This window comes from Clupea harengus, chromosome 9, assembly GCF_900700415.2.
Source record: "Clupea harengus chromosome 9, Ch_v2.0.2, whole genome shotgun sequence".
Classification (NCBI taxonomy): Eukaryota; Metazoa; Chordata; class Actinopteri; order Clupeiformes; family Clupeidae; genus Clupea; species Clupea harengus.
Genome location: NC_045160.1, coordinates 4,228,264 through 4,250,535, shown reverse-complemented (window position 1 = coordinate 4,250,535; position 22,272 = coordinate 4,228,264). Strand labels below are relative to the sequence as shown.

The following is a 22,272-nucleotide window of genomic DNA, read 5'->3' as shown; positions in this document are numbered from 1 at the left end:
GTTTACTAAGCTACAAGATTTACCTTCTAGCTGATGGGTTATACAATGTAAGATATCCATGCAAAAAAATTGCAGAATATAGGAGAGAACTTCACTTCCTGCTCTTAGATAGACCACTGGCCAGGACTAACTTATTAATCTAAGCAAGTTTACCTTGAGAGAGAGAAAGGGAAAAGTATTACAAATATTTATGTTTTAAAAAGAATATTGTGTCATTAGTTACATAGGATTGGATGGATTTTAACTGCTCAAATGTTAAGTGCATATGTAAACTTAGATGTCTATTACCGTGCTTTTATTTTTGTGTGCTGGATGACTGCACTTGTATTTTACATGATTTGTCTCTGGTCAACTGCTGTGGAGCTGTGCCACCCACTAAAGCCACTAATGTCCCTCATTTCATTTAAAATCTCACTGCTTCAAAGGCCAGGACCATTTATATGTGGGAAACTGTTACTGCGGGTGCTGAAAGAATGACATGCACTAAATGGATCTGGGGGTTATTACAAGAACATGGTTTAGTGAAATAGCTGGCTAAGTTGAAGGAGGGTGCTAGGAGAATGAAGTCATAGGAATCTTCTATAAGTAGGTTTACCACTTACTCTGAGTTAACTCACCCAGGTTTGTCACTAACCCACGTACTTGGAATACCCCCTTAGACAAAAGGCTGCAACAACAGAAAATGGCATAGCTCTCTATTTTGATAACCATGATAATACGGAAATGTTGAATTGTAACATTGTATCCTCACAATAAAATGTATTTAACAAACTGCCCTGATTATTTATGAAAGACATTAGAGAAGTACTTATACTTCCCACACATATAACTATAACAAGTTAAACTTCAAACAGAATGCCATTTTTTGGAAAACAAAAAATTGTTAAAATGAAATGCATTGAAAACAATAATAAAACAAATACATGTGTATACAAAAGCATAGTCCATCACAGAATATTTAATTTGTTTGTGTAACTGCGGTTACATGACACCTAGGTTAGTTTATTATTTATATACAATACAAATACAATCAAACATGACATTCAATGTGTGAGACTGGGGTGGACGTCAGATGTTTTCGAAAGTACGTCATATGAATGCGCCACTATTACAACACGCATGCGTGTAGCACAAGTTTGACACCATTTTGGATAGCATTAGCCTGCAAACAAGGCTGTTTATTTCTTTATTGCCAGTCAATTTGATTATTTTGGGGGTTTGATCGGAAAGTGGTCTTCGTGGTGACAATTAACTAACATAACACCGATTAGTTATCGTCTCATCTCAATTTGTAGAGTGGTTGCAGCCAGCGGGTTCCTGGTTCGGAAGGCCAACACAAGGGAGAGCCTTTGTCGCCACAGCGCTGGTGAGGCTTGCTCTTGGATCTCGCTGTTTCTTTCCTGTTCAACGCTAAAAAACCTTTTTAAGTGGGCGTCAGGGGAACATCCCTCCAGGATAACGTGTGCCATTAGACGATACACAATACAACGAGAATACGTTTGTTGTCGCTCCGTCCAGAGAGCAAATGGACGGTGAAGATGAGTTCCTTTCCGGGAACCACTCTGGTAAGAGTTGTTTTGTTTGCCCTAGTATTTTACATGACCACTCTCCCTACATGTGCTGTATGGATGATTATATTGCTTATGTTAAGAAAATTGTTGGGGTCAGGAGAAACACGTAGATCAGGCCTTACATCATAGCTAAATTATCTTCAGGATTGAGTATCAAGGGAATACCGGCAGCACCGGCTTCAGCTAACTTGCAGGAAGCTGTAAATAACTAAGAATCACTAATGTGTTTATTTTACACCTGAACACATATGAATCGCGTGAGCGTTTTCCTGGCTACTGTTGGTAGGTGAGTTATTCACGGCTTTTGACTTGTCCCTAGATGATGGCAGTGGCACCCCGGTCCAAGATGAACACGCCCCACACTCTGATGCAGACGAAGAGATGAGAAGCGAGCCCCGCCACTCCGAGGTTAATCCTTCCGTTCTGTGCCCAGAACCTCTTGATGTCTTGTGTATACTTCTTCCAACTGTTGTAGCTGGCTGGATGTGTTGCCTAACTTGTATGTCTCGTTTCTGCGCAGGACGAGGGAAGTGATGGTGAGGGAGGCGCTGCTGATAGTAGAGCCAACGGCGGAGGCAGCGGTTCAGACCACGACGAGGGCAGAGGTGAGGACAGTGACTCTGACAAAGATGCACCAAGAGCTGACAGCGATTCTGAACCTGAACGCCCTAAACCTGCGGATAGTGACGACGACGATGAAGAAGCTGCATCTCCTCCCAAACGCAGAGGCAGTACCTCAGAGAACGAGGAAGAGCATAAACAGAACGCCAGCGACTCCGAGAATGAGGAGCAGAGCAAACCCCAGCCGGCACAATCGGATGCAGGAAGTGACTCTGAAAGCGAGGCCCCTAAGAGCAAAATAAGGATAGAGTCAGACGAGGAGGATGTTGAGACAAAAGCAGACGATAAAAAGGAGGACGGGAAATGGAAGGGAGTTATGCAGTCAGACAGCGAAGACGAGGTGGAGGGAAGAGCCAAGCCTGAGGGGAGTGACCAAGAGCAGGAGGGTCAGGCCCGACAAGTTGTGGAAGATAGCGATGACGACGAGGATAAACCAGGTATTCCCCGCCTTTTAAGTTACTACTCCGACACTCGTAGTTTCCACTAGCCTAATGTTTAAGAAGAGAAAACGAAAGCCCATTCCTCACAAGAGGCTGTAATGTGTGTCTGGTATGGATCATGCCTGTGTATAGTATTTAATTCTCTTTTAATTATTCTTAATTCTAATTTATTTGAGAGGCATCACAATTGATTTAGAATGTAACTTCGAGAGAGTTTATAATATTTAGTACAGAACATTCAACTCAGTTTAGTGGGTTTTAAAAACTTGAACATCTCCCTGTCTTGACTGCTACATGTGCTTGTATTTTCAGTGAAGAGGAAGAAGGCCATTCTCTCAGACAGTGAAGAGGATGACAACGAAAAAGGCAAGTGTCATCAGCATCTCTTCTTTCTCTCCCATCTTTGTATCCCACTTGTAGTCTTCTGTCAAGTGTCTAATGATAGTGTTAACAGTGTGTCCCTTCCTCTGTCCCTCAGTCGCTAAGAAAACTCGCCGGGTGTCTGAGGGAGAGAACTCGGACAGCGATGTCGACCCTGACGTTGCAGAGAAGAGCCATGCGGCCAAACTGCGCGAGCTGGGCTCAGACAGTGAGGACGAGGACAAGCCAAAGGAAGAGGGTGAGAAAAAGGATGAGAAAGCGTTGTTCGGCAGCGACAGCGAGTCAGGAGAGGACGAAGAAGAGTAAGCACCCCCCTTTTTTCATCGCACACTATTCACCCCACACCCCCACCCACCAGTTTGATTTGATGTGTTATCTCTCAACAGAAAAATGATCGCAGACATCTTTGGAGAGTCAGGAGAAGAGGATGAAGAGGAATTTACCGTGAGTCACTAATGGCTTCACCGTCATCATACTGACCCGTGATGACCTTTGAACTGCAATGAAATGTTCTCCTCGTTGACCCGTCACCTAACATTACTGCTATCATTTTCATGCCTCTCAGGGCTTCAACCAGGACGAGCTGGAGGGGGACAAAGTTAAGCCACCAGCAAACCAGGCAGTAGCAGCGGACGACTCGGACTCTGATGAGGGAGTAGATCGGGGTGGTAGAGAGTGAGTAAACTCTTAAATCTTCACGTCTGTGAGGTTTACCCCCTGTGCATCTCTGAACTGTGCTGTCCATCCTTAAGCCTCATAGCAATTTGCGTGCAAATTTATAGTTTTTTTATCATTTATAGTTTGATCATTGTAACGGTAAGTGATGTGGTCCACAGCACAATCTCCGACTTCATGTCCGACTTCGACGTGATGCTGGCTAAAAAGAAGGCCCAGAACAGGAAGCGCAGAAGAAACAGAGATGGTGGAACATTCATCAGTGATGCAGATGATGTTGTTAGCGCCATGATTACCAAGATGACAGAGGCTGCAGAGGTCAGAGACTTTCTCTTCTTTTCATTGGACTGCTTTGTGTTTGTGTGGGATGATTGCTGAGGTGACAAGGCATTATAGTTTCTCTCAGAAAGTGAACCATGTAGGAGTATATGTGTCTGTATCTACCTCTCTGTAAATGTATTGGTTTCTGTTGATATATCAGTTTGGTTATTATAATTATGATAGTGCGCTTTCAATTGGTCATTGAGCATGAATAGTTAAGGTGTGGATCCATCTAACCATAGTCGTAGGACTGAACACTGTCATGTTTGCTCTACAGGAAGATAGAACGCTAAATAGCCAAAAGAAACCAGCTTTGAAAAAACTCACCCTTCTTCCGACAGTAGTCATGCACCTGAAAAAGTAAGTCTACAGTATGTTCATGTAAAATGCAAACCTAAAACAAGAATGAATCAATTATACCCTTGCCCAAGCTGGTACTGTCTCAATAGTATTCCTGTTAACAGTACACAATGCTCTGCCTACTTGAAGACACATGGTCACCCTCAAGGGCAACAATCACATGGTTACATTTAATGCATATACATATAGTATACAGTGCACTCGTATGGTACATCCTATTCCATATTCCTTTCAGACAGTTCTTATGTAATTGACCGGGCCTTAACTGTCTGTGGTAATCTGATCTGTTATTCTCATCTTCAGGCAGGATCTGAAGGAGACGTTCATTGACAGCGGCGTGATGTCTGCCATCAAGGAATGGATCGGCCCATTGCCAGACAAGAGCCTCCCCGCCCTCAAGATCAGACAGGAGCTGCTCAAGATTCTACAGGAAGTGAGTCACAGGAAGGCCTTTAGGGCCAGTAGGGTCAATGTTGACCAGATTAGTTAACCAATATTTCTGTGCAAAATTGTTAATCTCAGACAGTTCTGTGTGAGGTGTGCCTCTCTGTTTGTGTTTGTTTACATGCACAGGATTATTGGCGGACTTTCTCCACAGTTGATATTTGTCAGTTAAGACACATTGTTACTACACCTGCAATAGAAACAGAAAAGATACTTAAACTTTAGGATATAACATTTTCTATGAAAGATTGCTGTCAATTGAAAAAGGTTGTGACGGGTGCTACACAATTACATTTATGAACCAGGGGCATCGTGATGTCAGTCATTTAAAGACCAATGTACACTTCTGCAGACACGGCTTTGCGCGATATGGATACAGACATGCGCATTGCTGTGTCCCTAGTAGACTTATTTGAGCGCTGTTACAGACAAGCTGAGCACGTGCGCACTACGACCTTATTGTACTGAGTGCATGTAAACTACTGCACGCTCAGGTTCACACATGTGCTGTGAATATGGACATGATTTTGCTGCAGCACGGACAGTCTGTACGGATGACGAATGTCAGAATCAGAATCAGATTTTATTGGCCAAGTAAGTTTGCACAAACAAGGAATTTGACTTGGTAAAGTGGCTCTCAGTGTGCTTACACAGAATATACATCACAACACAAAAATAATACAATACAAACAGTGCAACTCTTAGAAGTCTAAAAAAGGATATACAAGGAGGAATGCCTATATACAGGAGCTGTGAATTTGAACACAACAATAGTGCAAAGAAGTGGAGAGTCCACAAAGTGCAGGGACAAATATTTGACAGTATGAGTATGAAGGGTGAGATAAATAAACATGTTTGCGGGAGTAATTGTACAGTGGTTAATATAGGGATCCAGGGTTATTGCACAATGCCACAGTGGGTTAGCTGTTCAGTAGTGAGACGGCGAGGGGGAAGAAACTGTTTTTGTGTCTGGAGGTTTTGGCAAACAGAGATCTGTAGCGCCTACCAGAGGGGAGGAGTTGGAATAGTTTGTTTCCAGGGTGTGAGGGGTCTGAATGTTGCATCATTGCAGTACTGTGCGGAGACCATACGTAGACCGCATCCCCAGAAGTATACCGAGCACTTACCAAGGACAGGCTCTAGAAATATGCATGGTTGTTGCTAAGGGGGAACATGGGGCATTTATAGGGCTGGCCGTGTTCGGCAAGAGGGTGATCGTTGGGACACTTATTTATGTATTTCATGTCTAAATGGCTTTGATAAAAAAAATGATCCTAAATATATGTTTCTAAATTACATTGCTGAGTAACATTGCTGTATCCTCAGCTGCCCAGCGTCAGTCAGGAGACCCTGAAGCATAGTGGGATTGGCCGTGCCGTCATGTTCCTCTATAAACACCCCAAAGAGTCGCGTTTCAACAAAAACCTCGCCCTCAAACTCATCAGTAAGTATACAGACAACACCCTGTGTAAAATACTTCCACTGACTTGGCCTAGCCAACGAGGGACTAGAAGACCTGCAGAAACCAAACTTCACCAAGCCATATGTTAATTTATAGCTCTGAAGTCAATGCTTATTTAACTAAGTCTACAACAACAGTCAATCACAAATGCGTACTTGTTGCCGTCATGCTATGTATATTTTAGATATGGTTTGCACACATACACATGTCTGTCTTGGCATGCAGCAGCATTTTGTAGTTTCAAGTCAAATCAAGTTAGCATTTTATTGTCATTTCTGCATATGCATGTTGCCATCAACAATGGAATTAAATTAAGTTTCTCGAGGACCACAGTGCAACTTAGAACATTGACAACAGAGTGTATATATATATATGTACAGTACTGTGCAAAAGTTTTAGGCAGGTGTGAAAAAATGCTCTAAACTAAGAATGCTTTCAAAAATGGAAGTGTTAACAGTTTATTTTCATCAATTAACAAAATGCAGTGAATGAACAGAAAGAGAAATCTAAATTAAATCAATATTTGGTGTGACCACCCTTTCACTTCAAAATAGCATCAATTCTTCCAGATACACTTGCCCTAGTTTTTGAAGGAACTCGGCTGGTAAGTTGTTCCAAACATCTTGGAGAACTAACCACAGATCTTCTGTGGATATAGGCTTCCTCAAATCCTTCTGTCTCTTCATGTAATCCCAGACTGACTCGATGATGTTGAGATCAGGGCTCTGTGGGGGCCATACCATCACTTCCAGGACTTTCTGTTCTTCTTTACGCTGAAGATAGTTCTTAATGACATTGGCTGTATGTTTGGGGTTGATGTACTGCTGCAGAATACATTTGGTGCCAATCATACGCCTCCCTGATGGTATTGCATGATGGATAAGTATCTGCCTGTATTTCTCAGCATTGAGGACACCATTAATCCTGACCAAATTTCCAACTCCACTTGCAGAAATGCAGCCCCAAACTTGCAAGGAACCTCCACCATACTTCACTGTTGCCTGCAGACACTCATTATTGTACCGCTCTCCAGCCCTTCGGCGAACAAACTGCCTTCTTCTACAGCCAAATATTTCTAATTTGGACTCATCAGTCCAGAGCACCTGCTGCCATGTTTCTGTACCCTAGTTTCTATGTTTTCATGCTTAGTTGAGTCACTTGGCCTTGTTTCCATGTCGGGGTAGAGCTTTTTGGCTGCAACTCTTCCATGAAGACCACTTCTGGCCAGACTTCTCCGGACAGTAGATGTGTGTACCTGGGTACCACTGGTTTCTGCCAGTTCTGAGCTGATGACACTGCTTGACATCTTCCGATTTCGAAGGGAAATAAGCTTGATGTGTTTTTCATCAGCTGCATTAAGTTTCCTTGGCCGACCCCTGCGTCTACGATCCTCAACGTTGCCTGTTTCTTTGTGCTTCTTCAAAAGAGCTTGAACAGCACATCTGGAAACCCAGGTCTGCTAGTGAAATCTTTGTCTGGGAGAGACCTTGCTGATGCAGTATAACTACATTGTGTCTTGTTGCTGTGCTCAGTCTTGCCATGTATGACCTTTGACATGGAACTGTCTTCCACAACCTCACCTTGGTAGCAGAGTTTGGCTGTTCCTCACCCAGTTATAAGCCTCCTACACAGCTGTTTCTGTCTCAGTTACTGACTGTGTTTCAACCTACATGTGAAATTGATGATCATTAGCACCTGTCTGGTATAATTGGTTGATCCTACACTGCACTATAATCATATTCAATCCCTGTCTTTGTGCAAGTGTACCAATAAGAATTGATGCTAGTTTGAAGGCATAGGGTTGTGACCCCAAATATTGATTTGATTTAGATTTTTCTTTTGTTCACTGACTTTGTAAATTGATAAAAATAAACATTTATTGTTTATATTTTTCAAAGCATTCTTAGTTTACAGCATTTTTTCACACCTGCCTAAAACTTTTGCACAGCAGTGTATGTATATATAAGTGCACTTAATGTAGGATTGTACACTGCATACTGTACACAAATACAGAGTTTTCACCAAAAGGACACAGGCACACCTGACAGAGACAGAAATTGGGCCATGTTAAGTGGCAGTAGATGCACCACGCTGCCAGTTGGTCCACCTCTGCCCTGTTTGACAATTGCCCTATATGATGCAGCCTACCACAGTCATGTCATCAATAAACTAGATGATGAGGTTGAAGGTGAATGTTGCTGTGCAGTTGTGTGTCCGCAGGGTGAACAGGTGTGGAGTGAGCGCTCAGTCTGCTATTTGCTGTTGACAGCTTTCTGTTTGCTTTTCAGATGAGTGGTCCAGGCCGATCTTCGGCTTGTCGTCCAACTATAAGGTCATGACCAGAGAGGAGAGAGAGCAACGAGACCTGGACCAGCAGGTTGCCCCTCGCAGAGGACGTGAGAGGTTGGTTACCCACACATGCACACATGCGCGCACACACACACACACACACACACACACACATACTCCACTATGCGTGTTGGAAGGGGTGATTCAAAATACCTTTTGAGGTCAAACAGTATAGGATTTGAATGCTAAAACAAGCTGCTGAGGTCCAAAAATGATAAATTGGTTGTTGTGTTTGAGGTCCAGAGTTTATAATATCTACAAGACGTATTTGTATTCCCCCGTTTGTTTACTTTTTCACCGGCCTGCCACATGGTGGAGGTAGAGGACCAAGCCCCTCTGATGCACGACGGGGTTCTATAGAACAAGAAGAAGCTAGGTGTGTGCGCAGTGTGCGTACATGTCTGACGGATAAAAAAAAGCCAGACTTAGAAATATCCGTTGATTTGATTTCCTCTTACCTGGTGTTCTATCGTTTATTTCCTCGTTTCCTACGCGATCATTTTTATCAATTTCTTAACTACTTCATGTTCCGTGCAGCTGCATGCAAACGTTTGTGTTTACGATTGCACACAATGCAACGGAATGCTAGCAGGCTAATGGTTGGCTAGCTATTTGGGTTGTTGTCCCGAAGACATTACACGGACTGCTGTTATTACACACCATGGTGGATCGGCTGTTGAAGACCTGAAACCCAAACGCAGACACTTTCTGCTGTGAACTTTTTACGGATAAAAGAGTGCAGGTTGCATGTCTGATTTCTGGTCGGACGCACCTTATCTAAGCAATTAGCTCACTGCTACAGCCAAACGAAAAACATTACGGAATCATTTCAGGCAGTTTCATTGCTGTTAACGTTAAGTTATTTCCATTAGCACGAGATTTTTTTTTCATTTGTGGAAAATCTGTTGTATATTTGAGAATGTTCAAAAATTGGGGAAAGCGAAATAAATACGGCACGGCGCCAAAGCGCGTTGAATCAACTAAGACGCGCCAACCCTTCCTGGATGACAGTGACGAAGAGTCCTTGGCCAGTACCACAAGTGTAAGTTGTTCAGAGAGCGAGTTTGACCCCAGCGGATCTGACACCTCCAACGACTCGGATACGAAACGGAAGAGCTCTGACAACAGTGGTGATAGCAGCGAGAGTGAGGAGAAAGTGGTTTCTCGGACCAGTCGAAAGCGCTCATCCACAAGTGCCACAGCGCTGAACGACAGCTCAAGTGATTCAGACAGTGACGTTGAAGTACCTGTCAGAAAAATAGACAAGACAAAGAGGTTCAAGAGGATAAAAACAGATGAAGATACCAAGCAAACGGACGCTAAACGGAGAGAGCGACAACGCAAACTCGCTGAATTGGTTGAAAGGAGAAAAAAAGGTGTCTCTAGGTCCCGAAGACGGCGAGCTTCATCGGAGGAGTCGGAGGCCGACGAACCCAAGAATCCCAAAGAGGCTAGTGACAAACAAAAAGATGAAGAGAAAAAAGAGGAGAGTGAAGAAGACCCTGCACCTCCCACAATGGTGCGAAGCAGTGATGAGGACAGTGTGTCAGAAAACGACAGTCTCAAAGACTTCATAGTGGAAGAGGAGGGAAAGGCAGATAAAAATGACGGTGAAGACACAGAAAAGACAGATGTACTCTCTCAGCTTCCATCAGAGTTTATTACCAGGTCCCCACTCATTCACTTTCAAGTGGTGGTCAAATCTTTGCTGATAAATGTCCTGGATGAGAACTTCTTGAAGTCCCTGTACGATGGCGAGCGAACCAAGCGCTATGCATTGGAGATGAAGGAGTCTTTGCACTACTTTGACGAGAGGTTGGTCCTCCCGCGGCTGGAGAACCTTAAACTTCGGAGCCGCTGGAAGGAGCGCTACAAAGAGCGCGTCGAATGCTATCCGGAAGTGCGTGTAAAACTCACTCAAAGCGGACGAAGGTGTGAGGCTTGCGAGCTAGACCGCACCGGACGTTTCTCCGTGGTGCTTTCCGGGCAGCTCTACCACGCTAAAACTTTGGAGGAGGACCAGTTTATGCCTGAAGACAAGCAGAGCTTCTGTGTCGGCTCTGTCTGCGCCAACCGAACAGAGGTGTACCACGCGCTAAAGCACTTCAAATACCATCTTTTTGTGGGCTGCCGCACAGTGATAGAGGAACACGCGAAGAAAATAAAAGATGGAGAACACGGAGCTGAAGAGGAAGCTGTGAAGGAGACTGTCAAGAAAGTGTTTGCGTCCCTCCTCCAGAACGGCTGGATCAATGAGCAATATGACAGTCTTCAGGAGCACCTCAACAAGGCAGACTTCTTCCAAGAGGAGAAGTTGGATTAAACCATCAATGATTTAGAAGTTTTCAAAGCAGACTGGTTTTTGTTGGACTTGATTAAAAAGAACTCCATTCACCACACCCACTAACCCATACATACAGACACACCTACATATTCTTTTTAACAAGGATTCAAGTTTTACCTTGATTTTATCACGTCTTTGGAAGTCATTCAATGCTCTTTATCATTTATGCTCTGCTTTCTAATAAAATTTAGCCAGTGACCATTTGTTATCTTAATGGCATAACGTAACTTTACTCTTTTAAGATCTTTTAATAGTTCATGTAGGATCCTCCCATTTATGTATAGCAGTAATAAAGTAAAAAGATAAATCAACTCTTCCTTCTCCTTCTTTAAAAAAACAAAACTATTTCCTCAAAGGCATGTCTGAAAATGTACATACTATTGAGCTATTTAGCTGCTATTTAGCTGTCCTTTTGATCTGTCTATTCAGTGCTGTGGGCCCCTCATTTCCTTATATCACCAATATCTTGCTTCCTATGGCAGCTGAGCAGCTTGTCCAAACGAATGGCCTCTGTCAATGTGGCGTCCAGGCCTATTCTCTCTTAGAGTAGTTATTGTGAAGGTGTTCACTGTATAACATTAGGCAATTTTGAATACCATCTCATTAGTAATGATGCACACACAAGACCCTGACAGGGACATGGAAGAATTTTAAGTCTACATGGCAAGACAATTTGTAGGTTTTAATACTTCTACACTATAGATCTTGATTCTGTTGACTGATATATATATATATATATATATAGTTCGATTACTAAAGATACATCTTTAAATGTAGTCTAGGCCTGTTTTTGCAAGCAAAACAGGTTTGCACATCTGGCCTAGCCAAAGCTTTGGGTTCATACTTCTAAACGCAAACACAATGTACTGTCCTTCAAACATGTTTCTTTTTCTTTCTTTTTTTTTTACTTTTCACCTCACCTGTAATTCATCTGGCATTCATCTCCCTCTTCTCATTTCTCAGACTCACCCTTTCATTTTATCTCACTCCTTTTATCTATCTCTCCCTTCATTCCTCCCTCCCTCTCTTCACAACCTCCATCACTCCTGCTATCTGTGACCCCTGACCTTTAAACCGCGCCCCTTACCTAAGTGAGCCCCAGAAAGTCGAGAAGCCCAAGGAACCGGACGTCTTTGCTCATCCAGCCAGGTTCTGTCTGTTTGCATGGCGACGCTATAGCAACAGAATAACCCTCCCCAGGATGACGTGGGCTCAGTGTTAATCTCCTAGTGCTAGGCTTTTGCATCCGATCTGTGGGGGCTAATAAGTCCCCCACCGTGTGGAATGGATTGATGTGATAAAAGCAGTCTGATCTTTATCGTTTTTGTCTTGTCAGTTTATCCATTGCCAGCTATGAGAAATATTAAAGTCTAAAGTCTAGCTGGGATGGTTACATTCAAGTTATCAAGATCTGCCCACCAATTATGTAATATACTATCAATGTACCTTAGACAGTATAGACTTTGTATATTGAATGCCATACGGCCTACTGTCAGTATTAGTCAGACACCAGTTCTAACTTACAGTCTTTGTTCTCTGAACTTAGCCCACCCTGCCTTTTCCTCTTAATATTCCATCCCCACTCAGCTCAAATTACACCCCCCCCCCCCCCCCCTACTGGTTGAGAACAGACTGCTTTTTGGTTTATGTCTGGTTAGGGAGAATGATAACTAACTTTTGCTTGCACAGATATGTCTCTTGATGTTTGCATCTAAAACATGATTAGAGCTAGACTGCCGTAAGTTAATGCCTGTTTGGGTCCGTTACATGTGGTGAGGGAGGAGAACCCGAGTGTGTTGTCATGGGACCTGGATTGTTCAAGCCTTAGATGTGTGGATGTGACCCAGTGTGTGTGTTCTCTCTTCTCCTCAGCTCAGGGGGACAAACGCCACGTAGAGATCTGGATAAAGTGCTGACGGGGGAAGAAAAGTGAGTCTATTTCCACTACCTCTTAATTACCATAGCCCTGAGGTGCTCTGGGACCAGGAAGTATCTGATCAAAATGTGGCTGATGCCAGGCTTGTGCTGTTAAACTAAACGTATCCCCCCCCCCCCCCCCCCCTACACTCTCCATCTTCACTTTCCCCGTTCTTTCCTATGCTTCCTCCCTCTCTCTATCCATCCATCAGAGCCCTTCGCCCCGGGGATCCAGGATTCTGTGCACGGGCCCGAGTACCAATGCCCTCAAACAAAGATTACGTGGTCCGGCCAAAATGGAATGTTGATTCAGACTCAAACCGGGTGAGTAGACCAGATCTCTACGTGCCTTTCTTTTTTTATATCTGAACGTCGTTTTGATTACATTACTCTTCAGCTATCTTCACATCAAATGCTGAATTATGGAAATGTCTGCCGACAGCAGAGTAATGGAATTTATATTCTTTATTTATTTATATTCTTTATTCTGTATCATTGTGATTAGATCAGTTCTACCAAACTGTAATCTATGAAGATGGCTATGTCAAGAGGAATGTTGTCCACTGTATTTCATACTGTAAATTAGTTCAGCCAAAACGTCTCTTGGCATATAGGAGAATATACAGTCATCACTATTTCGGCTATTAATACTATAACTTCTTGGCCGCTGTCTTGGCTGATCCCTGAATTGTGATTGGTTCCTGTAGCACGGGAGCCAGAGCTATAAGAAAGGCATAAGCCGCTTGGAAAGGCACAAGCGGCGCATTGCCGAGGAGCGGAAACGGCGTCGCCTACAGGGGGCGGTGAAGATCAATGTGGATGGCAACCACTGGCCCCTGTAGCTCCCGCTCCTGCCACACAGGGGCAGTAAGTGCTCATGCATGGCGTGATGCACGGTTTGCAGTGAATGCGACGCTGGGCAGTGGAAACAGAGCTGCGGGTTTCTGACCAATGAGTCTGGCCGTACCACTGGTCACACTAATGTACTTATAACAAGCGATGGCTAGAATACAAGGATCTGACATCTAGCAACTCATTTCACTCTCAGAAATCATTTGTATTGAGTTAATTTAATCTTATGTTAAGAGGTTCACTTTGGTGAATGGATTGTAATGCATTGCAGTTGTATTCAGCAGTGTCTGAGCTTCTGAATGTGTTTTGAAGCTTTTGCTTCTGTGCAAAGTTTGTGTTTTGAATTGGTTTAACATATAGTCTGTATTTTTACATAACTCCCTAATTAGCAAGCTAAATATAGAGTTGATGCGATGGGTGATGCAGGAGGCTTTTAGTAGGATCCTCTGGAACAATTGGTTGTTAAGGATTTAGATTGCGTGGGCACACACTGCCATGATGTGCTGGTTGTTGTAATGCATTCTTGAGTCATGTGGAAAGGTGTTTGAGACGCTCGCCTTGGTGAAGCAGCTTCTCTAACCGCACTGGCACCACAGGCCTTTCAGTTGAGTCCGGCACGATCTCGGGAGCACACAGGCTGGACCTTTGAGTCAAGCAGGAAGTCAAATGGACTTCCTTCACAGAGTGGGCATTTCACTGACATGTTTTCCCTTCCCTTCCCTTCTCCCCTTGGCTGCAGGGTGGTCCTGTGGTGAAGAAGGCCGTTTCCCGCGTGGACAAACAGCTGCGTCGCTTCGCAGACCTCCGCCGCATGACCAAGACCGGCCACGCGGTCAAGATCAGCGTACAGGGCAACGGCATGCCACTTTGATTTTCAAACAAACCTTGTTTTAGTTTTTATTTAGTTTTTATTTCCTTTTTGCCTTTTTATTTAACAATTTTTTTTTTTTGTTTGGGGTTCCCTGAATCCATGTTCCCCTCTCTCTGTGAGTGGAGATCTCCCTCAGGTTACACCCCACCACCACCACCCCTACCTCCTCCTCCATCCTCCCTTCAGCCCCCCCTCCTCCCCTCCTACCGCTTTCCCCAGTCCCAGCTGAAATTAAGTGTAAGATATTATTAGTATGCGTTGGCAGGCAAGACCAGTTCTCTGTCCATAAGATGGTGTTAGCTGTTAATTTCACATTTCTTTTAGGCAGATGTTGTACAGGGGTGGAGCTGAGTCTTTGTGCTTATACTGTCAGTTCAGATTGATATCACCTTTCATAATAAAGCATTTCCATAGTTTTCTGGGATTTGACTAAGTGTAATTATTGAAGGGTTGGGATATTGGAGAAAGGCAACGACAGAATCATACTTATTATGCAAGACACCAGCCCTACTGACGAGGGAGAGGTTGGGAAATGTATTTAAAATTAGCACTGATATAAATGAATAGCTTTGGCATTACCATGCATTAATTTACAATGACTGTGATATTTACAACAAATTCATTTATTGAATTGCCAAAAAAGAGAATATGACCATCTGTGCGTAGCATTGGGTTTAATATGAGGCCCACCTCGGGCAATTATGTAGCTGTTGCACTCTGCTCGTGGTTAGATATGGTCTCCCGTATCCAGCTGAGGTAGTTCCCTAACCGTGTGTATACACCATACTTCCCTTTCGCCGCACACTTCTCTCCCCAGCTCACCACTCCGGTAAGAAACCAGGTGCCTCTGTAGTTCACCACGTACGGCCCACCGCTGTCGCCCGAGCACGCGTCCTGCTCCCTCTCCAGGTAGCCAGCGCAGAACATGTTGTCTGTGATCACCTAGAGACGCACAGGAGAGTTTGTTGTCATACGGGTCAAAAGTTCACAACAGTCAGTTGAAGTAACCATAGTTACGGTTCATAAAGATCTTTTCTTTTATTTATTATTGTCTTTTGATTTTGGTCATCCGGGTATTGACGAGTACAATCAAAGATGACATTTACAATACCTTAATACTTCCAATACTTTGAAAACACACAAGTTCCTTCCTAGTTCAGGACTCATAACTAGGCAAAATATATCATTTTGAACTTGAAAATATCTGTCAATTCTTTACTATGACCAACATAAAGATCTTTTTGTATTTGTGGGGTGTATATTGCTGTGCTGTCCCAGGCTACTTTAGAACTGGGGGGGAGGGGGGAAATCTCACCTGCTCTGTGGAGGCCATGCACTTCATCTGGTCCACCACTGGAAGGGCCACTTTACGGAGGAATCGCGAGGAGCGGCCCAGGTAGCTTGTGTGCCCCCAGCCGGTGGTGATCCCCGTGATGCCGTCGCGCTGCAGGTGGAGGGCCAGGTTTGGATTGGGGAGGCAGGCCGGGGTGGCGTACGGGCCAAACTCCACGGGTTGGGCCAGGTAAAGGAGAGCTATGTCACTGTCGAAGGTGTACTCGTGGAAGAAAGGATGGCTTATTGAGCGTGCCACCTCGATCTTCTGCTCACCGCGATCCACCCGCATCTTGTCATAGTCACCTGGACACAGACACAAGTACAAGCCCAGACCCAGTGATGAACACACTAGATGATACAGACCATTTAGAAGTATTTCAAAAATCCCATACAGTGCTTTGTTGTATTTTTTTAAGGGTGGGGACTTGTTACACTTGTACCTAAACCGCTGACATGTAGGCCTATACAACCACAACCTCAACCACAGACACTGTTAGGGTCTCCAGGGCAACCCGAATGAGAAAGTCACCTATAGTCACATGGTGTGGACTGTCCTGCAGACAGTGAGCGGCAGTGACCACCCAGCGCTCGTTAATGAGTGTCCCTCCACAGAAGCCAAAGCCATCCTTCCTCCGGAGCAGCACCTGCAGAGAGGAAGAACAATAGTACTAAACCACTACCGTAAACACACCTGCAGAGAGGAAGAACAATAGTACTAAACCACTACACTACCGTAAACACACCTGCAGAGAGGAAGAACAATAGTACTAAACCACTACTGTAAACACACCTGCAGAGAGGAAGAACAATAGTACTAAACCACTACACTACCGTAAACACACCTGCAGAGAGGAAGAACAATAGTACTAAACCACTACACTACCGTAAACACACCTGCAGAGAGGAAGAACAATAGTACTAAACCACTACCGGAAACACACCTGCAGAGCAGAAGAACAATAGTACTAAACCACTACCGTAAACACACCTGCAGAGAGGAAGAACAATAGTACTAAACCACTACCGGAAACACACTTGGCACATTAAGGTGCACGACACGCATGCATTCCTTTATTTGACCTACAGTGTTATCCAGTCTTTCTCTTAATATGTGCTACTATCAAACCCCAACAGACAAATCGGCAAACATAATAAAGTAATATTAGTATTAAGATAGGATATGGATTTCACAGTATTGCCAAATTTTTTACCTTTTACACATACACATTTTTGTTGTACAGTTTACACCTGACGCCTCATTTAAACTGATTTGAGCCTCTGAGCAGCACAGCTCATCACCTGCCAGGGGCTTCCTCCTTGTCTCTGAAACAGGCCCCCAACGATGCGCGTGTCATTGGCCTCCAGCTCCTGAATGTCTGTGTAGTACCCCTGGTGGATGGAGCCCTCCTCAGTGTCGCTGGAGTTACCCCGTCCGAGGGTAGAGTTACCCCGTCCGAGGGTAGAGTTACCCCAGTCTGAGTGTGTGGAGTTGGGGCTTAATGTGTAGAGGGACTGGGTGTTGTTGGATTGGAGGCTGCGGCCCCATGAGGTCCCACTCCACTGCTTACCACAGGGAAACTTCACTAGCGATGACAACAATAGGTTACCTCCACATCATCATCATTAACACCTTATGTATTCATATCACTGGAGCAGTCATTACAGGGAATTAAGACAAGGCACATTGTGACAGAGCCTTAAAAAACACATACCTTACTATAATCAGTCTTAACTTTCCTTAGATCTTATCAGGAGAAAACATAATGTCACCTCTGACTGGTTTTCTCACAATATTTGGCAACCAAACCAAGCTCTCTCAAGAGTACTTTGTTGCACAAACTATATAACCTAACTTTGACCTTGAGTCAAAGTTCCCTTTAGATTGGCTGCATCAAAAAGACAACATCGATGAGACATCTCACCTGTCTCCTTGCAGCTCTGTCCGTCCTCCTCCAGCTCATATCCCTCAGCGCAGCTGCAGGTTACTGCAGTGGTGCGCTCCAAGTTCGTGCAATAATGCAGGCAGCCACCATTCTTATACTGGCACTCAAACACCTCTACATGAAGAACAACAATGGCCGGTCACACAGATACGTTATTGGAGTCACATGTTATTACATACAAACATACATACATACATACATACACACACACACACACACACACACACACATACACACAGACACACAGACAGATAGACAGGTCATTGGATCAGTATCACCTCTTTCACAGCTCCTGCCATCATAGCGTGGGGGGCAGATACACTGGTACTCATTCCTGCCCGCTGAGCAAATGCCTCCATTCAGGCAGGGGTTGAAACTGCAGAAATTGATATCTAATGGGAGAAAACATCCTTCGATGAGAGTGTTTGGATGTTTGAAATGAGTGATGATAATAACATTTCTGATCAATATTAGAGAGTTTGTCTTGTAAAAAGGATTGACTTGCCTTGATATTTATACCAAAACTCCATCTGTGGAGAATGAAAGACGTTAACAGAATTTTCACTTCAGTATTGGAGAGGGCATTTGGGATTGGAGTTCGGATGTACAATTGTTTATTTTTTATTTTTTCTGGTTGACAAATGTAACAGAGGGGGCAGACAACTTCCATTGGGCACAAACATTCTGCCTTCTTCTGCTGAACATCAATGGCATGCATTCTGATTCTGATTCTGATTCTGATTCTGATGCATAACAGGTTACCGTCTTCTCCTTGGTCTGGAAGATCTCCAAGGCCTCCTCCTGTGAGCATGTCTCCTCGTAGCATTCTCTCTCTAGATTCCCTGGCTTGATCTCCTCCAGGAAGGAGTTGGCTCGTGGTCTCCTTACTCTCAGCAGTGCCGAGGCCTTCTGAGGGTCCAGAAACACTGCCCGGATCAACAGCATATGTGAACAGATATGCTCCACCATCACACGTTGAACACACTAACCTCCGTCATACCTGACTCCGATAGTTGACTGTTTTTATTTCGTTGATTTAACCCTGATGGAGGCACACTTTGAAGTTTGGTGGAGGATTACAGATGACATAGTCATTAATGGTCACCTGACACAAAAACACACCTACAGCAGCACCTCTGACAAGAAAAGCTCATTAATAGTCATTATGAGTTCAATGATTATCTGGTGAGTGCATCCTCATAAATGAGACTGATGTACTAGGTCCGACAGCACTGAACACGGGGCCACTGCATTAACTGACAATCAATGTCAATTCACAAGCTTGCAGGAATGCAGGGAGGTGATGGAATCCCTGAAATATGCAGGGAAAAACAGTCCTTATCACAACTTTGTGTCTGAAACCCTCATATCGCTACCATATCCATATCACAGAACATTCTGGAACATGTCTGGCCACTGTCCAGCCGCTCTCTTTCTGCACACATCCTCTGCTCGACTACAGAGGGAGGAAGCAACAGTAAGTGAGCCAAGTAACACATCTGGCAACAGGACATGGGATGTAGGACAAGCGGGTAAACAGGAAGTGAGGGCCACTGGACCGCTGTGCCAAGAGGAAGATGTCTGTTGGAGCACAATGAGGCCTCCTTACCTTTAGCGTCCAGAGCTGCCGGGACACAGGCAAGCATGAGGGGAGTAAAGAGCCACCACACAGGCACGGACATTACTCTGGGCTTGCTCTTCTGGAGTAAGGGAACTAGGGGTGCTGGGGGCGAAAGACAATAGTGGACTTGCTCACAAAGTTCATAAGGAAGGAATGCTTGTGTTAGGTCATGTCTTCTCTATTGGTTCATGGCAAAGGTTGATTGTGATTTTTGAAGCGAGGTAAATATGTTAATTGCATTTCTTATAGGATTGATTATCATTAATTTATTATAATTAGATAGACTTTGTAAATAATAGACACACTGATACAGGTATAGGCTAGAGCTTGCCTTCATTCAGATACAAAATAAAATCAACATGGATGTTTGTGTGCTTAATTTGCAGAAGTAATTTCCGTATTATGCCAATTCTGAAATGATGACATTTTTACCATACCACAAATTAAGGCTTCAGTGTTTGCACCTACAATTTACAATGGCTATACATAGCCTACGCATGATCTATAATGAGTGACAGGTCAGTGTTATGAACAGTATAATTACAATGGCTATAAATAGCCTACGCATGATCTATAATGAGTGACAGGTCAGTGTTATGAACAGTATAATTACAATGGCTATAAATAGCCTACGCATGATCTATAATGAGTGACAGGTCAGTGTTATGAACAGTATAATTACAATGGCTATAAATAGCCTTCGCATGATCTCTCTTGAGTGACAGGTCAGTGTTATGAACAGTATAATTACACGACCAAAGGTTATATCCTGGTAAAGATACACACCGATGAGTAGTGTGCAGTGGAGCTTCCTGAGGAACACACACACACACACACAGTTAGTTTTGAACTAAACTAATCTGCTGAAGCCACAACCAGATTGTGTTTTGCATAACAGCTCTAAAGGCAACCATAAAATTGACCAGTGTCTACGCTGCATGGGGATTCTGTTACCATAACCATTAGCCGACATTGTGTAAAACTATGAGTGGCAAACTGAAACATGACTTAGCAAGCAGTCTGATCTAAGCCTCAGTACAGTTACTTCTGAGTATTTCATACTAGGTGCCACAAAGTTATTAAAAGGACAATAGTTTGAATATGAGGGAGACCTACCTGCTTTCTGTTGAGTTCTGCTGGAAATAAAATGGAGGTTGTGGGCCACTGACCTCCACTCTCTAAATATTGACAAAATGTCGTCTAATACAAACTGATCGTACTGGGCTCTCTCCAGGCAGTAAAAGCCCTGATGTCGCAGTGAGTACCCACTGTCAACAATAAAGGACAGCAATACAATCAAAACATTACACAAACCAATATTTTTATTAACAGCATGACAGCTCCACTGTACAAGACCGTATATACACTCCTGATAGGGGTTTATTTACATATAGACGGGAAAAGTACAGCCAACAGTATCACGTACATGTATTTATAATTTATCAATAAATACTGGACAGGCAGATGGGAAGGATGCCCTTGGGAGCTCTCAATTCTAGATAGGCAGAGAGAGGACACCCTTAATATTGGGTCCTTTTGAGGATCCCTGATATGATCATGATAAATCTGTCCACACAAGACAAAACCGACAAAAATGAAACAACGATATATGCACTGCTGGATATTACACATGTTCATTAATTACAAGGCAGAAGTTGTTTGTTTGTGTGTTTTCCTGGCCAAGTACAATAATGTACCTGATGCAGATGTTTTAGGGGGCGGAGTGTGTTCCAGGACTCCGCCTACCCAGAGCCCTGACTGATATGTGATTGGCTGTCGGGTTGGTGGGGAGTTTAAGGCATACTGGAGCGCTGTGGTGAGGTTGAGCCCTTAGCACTCTGGAACACACAGTGTTGAGCCCTGTACATTCTTTTAAAGGCAGGCATCATTATCAAGTCCTCCACTCTACTTTTCTAATCTTTATCTGAGAGGACACAGCCCTAAAGGGGACACAGTGAAGAGAGAGAGACTTATGGCTAATCCTGGGTATATACTGGAGGTCAGTTGTTGATAAGTTGATTGAGTTGTTGGTTGGTTTGGTACATTGATTGTCACTGCTGTTACTTTGTAGAACCGTTCTATATCAGAACTGTTCCCGTCGTCTGGCTAAGGGAGCGTGCTTCCTTGACGTTCTACGTCAGCTCAGAACATACCATGATGCTCGGAACATGAGGAAAATACATTTCAACATAGAACACATACATAAAATAAATATAGATTTTCATACAAAAGAAAACATCAGTCATTTAGTAATTTGCTAGCTCCAGCCAGTTGAAACAACTTATTAAAAATCCCTACATTTTTCACTATTGTCCTTCCAGCACTAGTTTCTTTAAGGTCTGTAAGTGTGCTAGTTCACCTATGTAAGGCCAGCTGAGCCCTAACAAGGGCTCACTGATCATCAGGCATTTCTGGGTAGTTGAGTTTTCTTGTTGGCTGTGCTTGTTCCTAAAACCTTTGTTCCTAACGCCACTTTATTTCAGACTATGATTATTTCCTTTTAATGTTTTCTCTTACCCCACCCATCCACCCACCCACCCATCTGATGATACTGGTATGAGCCTAATATGATGATGATCATGATGATGATTGGCTTCTGGTACCTCCCTCCATTATGAAATGACATTTTCAAGTCTCCCAAAGTAATGATGTCATGGAGGCGGGCACATGAAGGCACTGGAGTTGGTTGGTCTCAGTCCTAGAGTGGACTCTGATTGGGCGATACTGCATTGGTCCCGGCAAATGGGAGAGTGGGTGGCAGAGGG

The 22,272-nt window shown here is 43.8% G+C and overlaps 4 protein-coding genes across 12 annotated transcripts in view; 2 read left to right on the top strand and 2 right to left on the bottom strand.

Annotated features, from left to right (window-relative positions):
- Window positions 1-1,117: 1,117 nt before the first annotated feature.
- On the top strand, window positions 1,118-15,032 carry LOC105909306 (interacts with SUPT6H, CTD assembly factor 1). Of its 4 annotated transcripts, XM_031573124.2 has the most exons (17): window positions 1,118-1,565; window positions 1,891-1,979; window positions 2,092-2,629; window positions 2,945-2,998; window positions 3,111-3,315; window positions 3,400-3,457; window positions 3,579-3,688; window positions 3,850-4,006; window positions 4,287-4,369; window positions 4,673-4,802; window positions 6,140-6,257; window positions 8,564-8,678; window positions 12,061-12,117; window positions 12,841-12,897; window positions 13,098-13,209; window positions 13,593-13,752; window positions 14,477-14,547. In XM_031573124.2, exons 1-16 carry the CDS (start codon window positions 1,526-1,528, stop codon window positions 13,725-13,727), a joined length of 2,058 nt encoding a protein of 685 aa, XP_031428984.1. In that variant the 5' UTR covers window positions 1,118-1,525; the 3' UTR covers window positions 13,728-13,752; window positions 14,477-14,547. The 4 variants fall into 4 exon arrangements, with proteins under 4 accessions (XP_031428984.1, XP_031428985.1, XP_031428986.1 ...); XM_031573125.2 differs by lacking the exon at window positions 13,593-13,752 and having other exon boundaries at window positions 1,119-1,565; window positions 14,477-15,032; XM_031573126.2 differs by lacking the exon at window positions 12,061-12,117 and having other exon boundaries at window positions 1,119-1,565; window positions 14,477-14,545.
- ccdc82 (coiled-coil domain containing 82) lies at window positions 8,793-11,279 on the top strand. Its single transcript, XM_012837929.3, has one exon. It carries the CDS (start codon window positions 9,544-9,546, stop codon window positions 10,945-10,947), a length of 1,404 nt encoding a protein of 467 aa, XP_012693383.1. The 5' UTR covers window positions 8,793-9,543; the 3' UTR covers window positions 10,948-11,279.
- A 181-nt stretch (window positions 15,033-15,213) lies between the features above and the next one.
- Window positions 15,214-20,747, bottom strand: LOC105909308 (coagulation factor IX). The gene is made up of 11 exons (XM_012837928.3): window positions 20,624-20,747; window positions 20,294-20,319; window positions 19,496-19,609; window positions 18,649-18,812; window positions 18,392-18,416; window positions 18,165-18,278; window positions 17,866-18,000; window positions 17,243-17,526; window positions 16,473-16,587; window positions 15,924-16,246; window positions 15,214-15,550 (listed from the first exon to the last, which is right to left on the bottom strand). Exons 3-11 carry the CDS (start codon window positions 19,566-19,568, stop codon window positions 15,308-15,310), a joined length of 1,476 nt encoding a protein of 491 aa, XP_012693382.1. The 5' UTR covers window positions 19,569-19,609; window positions 20,294-20,319; window positions 20,624-20,747; the 3' UTR covers window positions 15,214-15,307.
- A 60-nt stretch (window positions 20,748-20,807) lies between these two features.
- The window catches only part of LOC105909302 (diacylglycerol kinase delta), a 33,046-nt gene continuing 31,581 nt past the window's right edge, over window positions 20,808-22,272 (bottom strand). For all 6 annotated transcript variants that reach the window (XM_042708666.1, XM_042708668.1, XM_042708667.1 and 3 more), the window contains one exon: window positions 20,808-22,272. This exon is cut by the window's right edge and continues 164 nt beyond it. The gene's annotated coding sequence lies outside the window, so the exon portion shown is untranslated.

What these genes read in the sequence shown, in the direction of transcription:
- ccdc82 (XM_012837929.3), top strand. Translation starts at nt 9,544, where the DNA reads ATGTTCAAAAATTGGGGAAAGCGAAATAAATACGGCACGGCGCCAAAG.
- LOC105909306 (XM_031573124.2), top strand. Translation starts at nt 1,526, where the DNA reads ATGGACGGTGAAGATGAGTTCCTTTCCGGGAACCACTCTG. An exon ending in CCTTTCCGGGAACCACTCTG is followed by an intron (nt 1,566 to 1,890) that starts GTAAGAGTTGTT and finishes ACTTGTCCCTAG; the next exon opens with ATGATGGCAGTGGCACCCCG. An exon ending in CCTCGCAGAGGACGTGAGAG is followed by an intron (nt 8,679 to 12,060) that starts GTTGGTTACCCA and finishes CCCTTACCTAAG; the next exon opens with TGAGCCCCAGAAAGTCGAGA.
- LOC105909308 (XM_012837928.3), bottom strand. Translation starts at nt 19,568, where the DNA reads ATGTCCGTGCCTGTGTGGTGGCTCTTTACTCCCCTCATGCTTGCCTGT. An exon ending in TCCAGACCAAGGAGAAGACG is followed by an intron (nt 18,417 to 18,648) that starts GTAACCTGTTAT and finishes CATTCTCCACAG; the next exon opens with ATGGAGTTTTGGTATAAATA. An exon ending in TGGCAGGAGCTGTGAAAGAG is followed by an intron (nt 18,001 to 18,164) that starts GTGATACTGATC and finishes TTCTTCATGTAG; the next exon opens with AGGTGTTTGAGTGCCAGTAT.